The sequence below is a fragment of the Mastomys coucha genome, unplaced genomic scaffold (assembly GCF_008632895.1).
Source record: "Mastomys coucha isolate ucsf_1 unplaced genomic scaffold, UCSF_Mcou_1 pScaffold23, whole genome shotgun sequence".
NCBI lineage: Eukaryota > Metazoa > Chordata > Mammalia > Rodentia > Muridae > Mastomys > Mastomys coucha.
Window position 1 is genome coordinate 114,686,472 of NW_022196906.1, and position 5,660 is coordinate 114,692,131.

Sequence of the window (5,660 nt, forward strand, 5' to 3'; positions counted from 1 at the left end):
TTTTGTTGGCCAGGCGGTGGTGGCACACGCCTTTAATCCCAGCACCTGGGAGGCAGAAGTAGGCAGATTTCTGAGTTTGAGGCCAGCCTGGTCTACAGAGTGAGTTCCAGGGCAGCCGGGGCTATACAGAGAAACCCTGTCTTGAAATAACCAAAAACAAAAAACAACAACAAAAAAAAATTGTTTTTTGTTTTTCTGATGTAGTGGCTGCAGGTAAAGGTGGGAGGTGATCCCAATGAATTCTGGGAATACGGCGGCTGTAGCCCTGGCAACAGGTCTGTGAGGTCCGCCGAAGCGGTGACAGAGCTTTGGAGGCCCTGATGCTAACATAAAGGAACCATGAAACTCTAAGATCTGGAATCCTGGATCCAACCGCAACCCTCTTTTGTTCCAAGTGACCTGTATCTTTGTTCTTTTTTAAAGATTTATTTATTTATTTCATGTAAGTACACTGTCGCTGTCTTCAGACACACCAGAAGAGGGCATCGGATCCCCATCACAGATGGTTGTGAGCCACCATGTGGTTGCTGGGAATTGAACTCAGGACCTCTGGAAGAGCAGTCAGTGAATGCTCTTAACCGCGGAGCCATCTCTCCAGCACTGTATCTTTGTTCTTTAAGAAAGTCTCAACGTGGCAAGCGACCTTAAATCCAGACTTGCTTCCGCCTCTGCCTCCCGAGTGCTGGGATTAAGGGCGAGCGCCAGCACACACGGCTGTATCTTACTTATACTCTGTGTATAGAAAAGGGAAGTGGCTGCGGGCAGGTCGGAAGGAAAGACCAGCCTCTGAGTCCTTCCGGCCCCTAAAGTTCTCAGGAATGACCGCCCTGTCCCGCCAACATTTGGGAGACTCAGGCAGGAGCATTGCTGCGAGCGAGAATACCTGAATTATACAGAATGGAAGGCCAACACTAAATGACCTAGTCTCCAAAATCCCAAACCCAAACAAACACGAAAGGAGAAACTACAACGCCAAGCTCACAGCACGTGCCTGAGGAGGAGCAGCCGGCACAGAGCCGGAACCGCCATGTCATGACCCACTGAGCATGCGTAAAAGTACGCACGTTCCCTGCCGGCCAATCGGTGGGCACGCTGGACGTCGGGGGCGGGGCTTCCGCCGACACATGCGCACGGCGGGGCGGGCCTTCTCTCTTCTCGCTGAGCGCCGCCAACATGGTGAGTGTGTTTGCCGAGAGCTCCGAGCGCAGCCGTCGCGACGCCGGTCTTCCGCCCCGGGCGGGGGAGCCCCGGCGTGGAGTGGCTCTGCGCGACCCGGGCAGCGCGTGGGGAGGCGGCGGGGCGCGGAACCCAGCCCACAGGGAGCCCGGCTCGCGTGGACGGCCCTGCCGGGGCCACGCGTGCGCAGTGGGCGGGAGTGGCTGGGCCCGAGGTTCCGGGGATGGCGGCGCTGCTGCGGCCTCGGCCCTCCTCGGCGGCCTGGCTCCTCGCGAGCTCCCTTCAGGCCTTTTTTCTCCGGAAAAAGTGAACCGGGGAGCGTATCAGTGGGTTAAACAATGAGTTATTTATGTGAAAACTAAAGGCGTATCAAACATGGGTAGGAGCAAATCCAGGCAATTTGTGTGCTGGGAAAGTGGCTACGGGACACTTGCAGTTTAAGAATGCTGGTTACTAAGTTCAAATTCGTCCCCCAGGGTGGCTCTGAGCCCAGTGTCGCCGCTAAGCCGCGGATTTGGAATATTTAAAGCCAACCCCTGTTTCTTCTCTTCCTGTTTTAGGTGTTCAGGCGTTACGTGGAGGTTGGCCGGGTGGCCTACATTTCCTTTGGGCCCCATGCTGGAAAGCTGGTCGCAATTGTAGATGTTATCGATCAGAACAGGGTACGTGTGGGACGGAGTATTTTACAGTCTTTTTATAACGTGGCCGTAAGATTGACAGCAACATGGGTGGTACCCAGGGTAGCTAGAGTGGTCCTTGGGTGGAGTTCTTTAGATTACAGCTTTACCTTTGAGGAATCACTGGCCACAGAGTTTGAAGCACGGGGAAGAGTTAACTCATCTTACAGGATTAATTCACCAGAAACTAGGCAGACAAAATACAAGTGAGTTTAAATGAGGTAACTGAAAAGACTTGAGTGGGGCTGGAGGTCCAGCTGAAGTCTGAAGATAGGTGTGGTGGCTCCTGCTACCTTAGGCTCTGGAAGGATAATGTAGGAGAACCAGGAGTTTGCCACTAGCCTAGGCTGCTTGACCTTGTCTGAAAAAACCACGATGGAGGTTTCTAGGATATTGGGTTCACTAACTGCCCGTTGGCTTTATTTGAATAGTAATGCCCATTTGGTCCAGAAAGGGCTAGAAGTTAGAGATTACAGCCATCTCGAACTTTAGATGCCTGTCTGAGATTCTTGGTTTTGTATTATAGGCTTTAGTGGATGGACCCTGTACTCGGGTGAGGAGACAGGCCATGCCTTTCAAATGCATGCAGCTCACTGACTTCATCCTCAAGTTCCCACACAGGTAACACTTGTTCTAGATTGCTTTTCAGTTTGCTGCCACCGTCTATTATGCACAGACACGGTTGGTTTGGAGCCATCCAAGAAAAGGGCTATATTTAATAAACAGACCTTATTTACTTAAAATTGCCCAGGCCATTATGAAAGTTCCTGTCTGGGTCTTTTTCCCCCCATACAATAAGCTCTCATGTAGCCCAAATTTGCAGTCTTCTGGTCTTGACTAACATTATCGATGGGGTCTCTTGTGTGCTGCCATGCCCCCTGCCTTGAACTGATTGATGGACTTGGGTGTCGACTACAAAGTGTTTAACATAAAGAAGTATGTTTCCAGCTTATGAAATTGAAGGCAACAATTGTTTGGTTGTTTTTGTTTTGGAAATGTAGATTAAGACTCCTGCAATACTGTGTAGTTGCCATCAGCAATGATTGGCACAATGAAGCACCTCCTGTACCACAAAGTGGATTTAAGCTGGGTGATCTGTGACAGCACCCAGGGGTGCTGGTGGGGTAGTTAGTCACCATGTACTGGAGTGACTACAGGTGAATCTAGGGTTCACAGCAGCAGTGAAGTTTTTGGTGGTTAAGAAACTTGGCCAAGCTGGGCGATGGTGGCCCACGCCTTTAATCCCAGCACTTGGGAGGCAGAGGCGGTGGAGTTTGAGGCCAGCCTGGTCTACAGAGTACCAGGACAGCCAGGGCTACACAGAGAAACCCTGTCTCGAAAAACCAAAAAAAGAAAGAAACTTGGTTAATGTGCAAAATCCAGTAGGTGTAAGGAGCAGCTCTTGTTAATTACAGAAGAGCATGGCTTATGCACACACTGGAGCAGTGGAAAGTATACTCAGGATTTTGAATCTTTTAAGTATTCTTTTGACAAGACTTACCATAAAGCTGACTCAGGAATTTGTGACTTTGCTCTTCTAGTGCCCGCCAGAAGTATGTACGAAAAGCTTGGGAGAAGGCAGACATCAATACGAAATGGGCAGCCACAAGATGGGCCAAGAAAATTGATGCCAGAGAAAGGGTAAAGGCTTAAATAAAGCTTTGAGTTCTAGGGGGTGGGGTGTGCTAAGAAGTGTCAGGAGAGATCATTTGGTTTTTTTTTTTTTTCTTTTAACAGAAAGCCAAGATGACAGACTTTGATCGTTTCAAAGTCATGAAGGCAAAGAAAATGGTAAGTCTTCAGGCGAACATTTATATTTGATGCAGGGTAATGAGGGAACAGTAGCCAGTCCCTATTTCGTGGTGGTGTGTGTAATCGATGTTTATAATTCTTGTTAGGTTAGGGCCAGCAAGGTAGCTCGGGGTAAAAACACCTGGTTTGATGACCCGAATGAGTCTTGGAAATAATGTCCTCATTTAAATTTGTGTGTGTGGAAGCAGTTTAATTTTTAACAGGACAAAAAGCATGTTTTGTGTGAGCCTGTAACAAATGCTTTCCTGTGGTTTGCTTTTCAGAGGAACAGAATAATCAAGACTGAAGTAAAGAAACTTCAAAGAGCTGCTATCCTGAAAGCGTCTCCTAAAAAAGCAGCTGTTGCTAAAGCCGCCATTGCGGCCGCAGCGGCGGCGGCTGCTAAAGCTAAAGTCCCAGCCAAGAAGGCCACAGGGCCAGGCAAGAAGGCTGCAGGCCAGAAGGCTCCTGCTCAGAAGGCTTCAGGCCAGAAGGCAGCGCCTCCTGCTAAAGGTCAGAAGGGTCAGAAGACCCCAGCCCAGAAGGCGCCTGCTCCAAAGGCAGCTGGCAAGAAAGCGTGAGGCTACACAAAGAATAAAGGTTCTTTTTGACAGTGGTGAATCTTACGTGTGGATTCTAAGCTCGCCGAGTGGATAGTGGACTGGGATTGTAAACAGGATCAGCTTCATAAACTCATCCTACCCAGGCCTTAGTATTTAGCACACAGGCAAAGTCTGGATCCTTTATACATGGGTAATCATTTTGATGAACCAGAGTCTAGAATAATTCTTCAAAGATACAGTGGGGCTGGGCCTGCCTGTCTTGCATTGTGGTGTGTTTGGTATTTCTTCCCATTCCATGGCATGATTCTGATAATTTTGGACTGTAAAACTGGCTTTGGATTTTTCTAGGAAAGTGCACGAGGAAAGAAGCTTGGTCCTTGAAAAGGATGGAGTCCTGAAAAGCAGGAAGTGTTGTTTGTCAGAGAAGTGGGAGTGGGTTATTTGTGGGATCATTCCCAGCACACTATGTGCTTTTCAGCCTGATGTCCGCGGTTTACACCTGGACAGGTGGGCACTGGAATACAAGATGGGAATGTCCTGTCATTGACAACAGCATTTGTGGGCTCTGCCTCTACTCTGAGGTGGCAGGTGGAGAAGTGAGCAGGATTCAGGCTGCTCCTAGGAAATGGAACAATGTGGAATAGTCCGAGTAGCCTTCAAGAAAGGGGCATGGGGTCAGTGGTGGCGCATTCCTTTAATCCTATTCCTTTAATCCTAGCGCTTGAGAGGCAGAGGCAGGTGGATTTCTGAGTTTGAGGACAGCCGGGGCTATACAGAGAAACCCTGAAAAAAAAAAACAAACAAAAAAACCTTGGTACTCCAGTTTAGCCAGTCCTGATTGGCTTAGAGAGTGGGAAGGAACTTCAAAATACAAGTCTAGACACTTACAGAGCACACACATTGGTCCCTCTGCTATTGGGAAGGTAGTGGTCCTATATTCCATAAGCCACCTATTCATGGGCTCGTATTTAGGGATTTTGAGAAAGGGATTAAAACATACAAAGTGAGATAATTGATTCTCCAACTATCATACAGTTGCTCTGAGCTCAACCCACAGAATTTAGTAGAAAAAAACGAGTCTGGTTTCATTAAATAGCGCCCATCCCATACCCCCCCAGAGCATTGGCAAAAAGAATTCTACATGATAGAATTCTAGAAAGTCCAAAAGGTGGCCCGTGGAGGCTTGTGGGAAAGTAGACGCCACTCAACTGGAAACTTGAGGTTTCCAGCCTTGCTACCCAGGAGTCCCAATCCACGTGGGGCTGGGGTGGAATGTGTACTCTTTTCAACTAGCAAGTGATTTGTTAGGAAGCAGCGGTTTTCTTTCCAGGCCTGGGAATTAAAAGGGCTGCAGGAAGTGGATTTCTGCACCACAGCCCATATCTAGGTATATTCAGGTCGGCTGCTCTGGCTGCTGGCAGGGGGCAATTCCTTACTGCACTGGAATACTGGT

At 48.7% G+C, this 5,660-nt stretch overlaps 1 protein-coding gene across 1 annotated transcript; it reads left to right on the forward strand.

The window, feature by feature from the left end:
• The first annotated feature begins 1,079 nt into the window (after positions 1–1,079).
• Positions 1,080–4,265, forward strand: Rpl14 (ribosomal protein L14). The gene is made up of 6 exons (XM_031345051.1): positions 1,080–1,176; positions 1,737–1,838; positions 2,380–2,474; positions 3,395–3,494; positions 3,591–3,644; positions 3,929–4,265. Exons 1-6 carry the CDS (start codon positions 1,174–1,176, stop codon positions 4,223–4,225), a joined length of 651 nt encoding a protein of 216 aa, XP_031200911.1. The 5' UTR covers positions 1,080–1,173; the 3' UTR covers positions 4,226–4,265.
• The last annotated feature ends 1,395 nt before the right edge of the window (positions 4,266–5,660 follow it).

Bases quoted from the DNA above. Each gene is read 5' to 3' on its own strand.
- Rpl14 (XM_031345051.1), top strand. The intron at 2,475-3,394 runs GTAACACTTGTT...TTGCTCTTCTAG, and splicing joins ATCCTCAAGTTCCCACACAG to TGCCCGCCAGAAGTATGTAC. The intron at 3,495-3,590 runs GTAAAGGCTTAA...TTCTTTTAACAG, and splicing joins AAATTGATGCCAGAGAAAGG to AAAGCCAAGATGACAGACTT.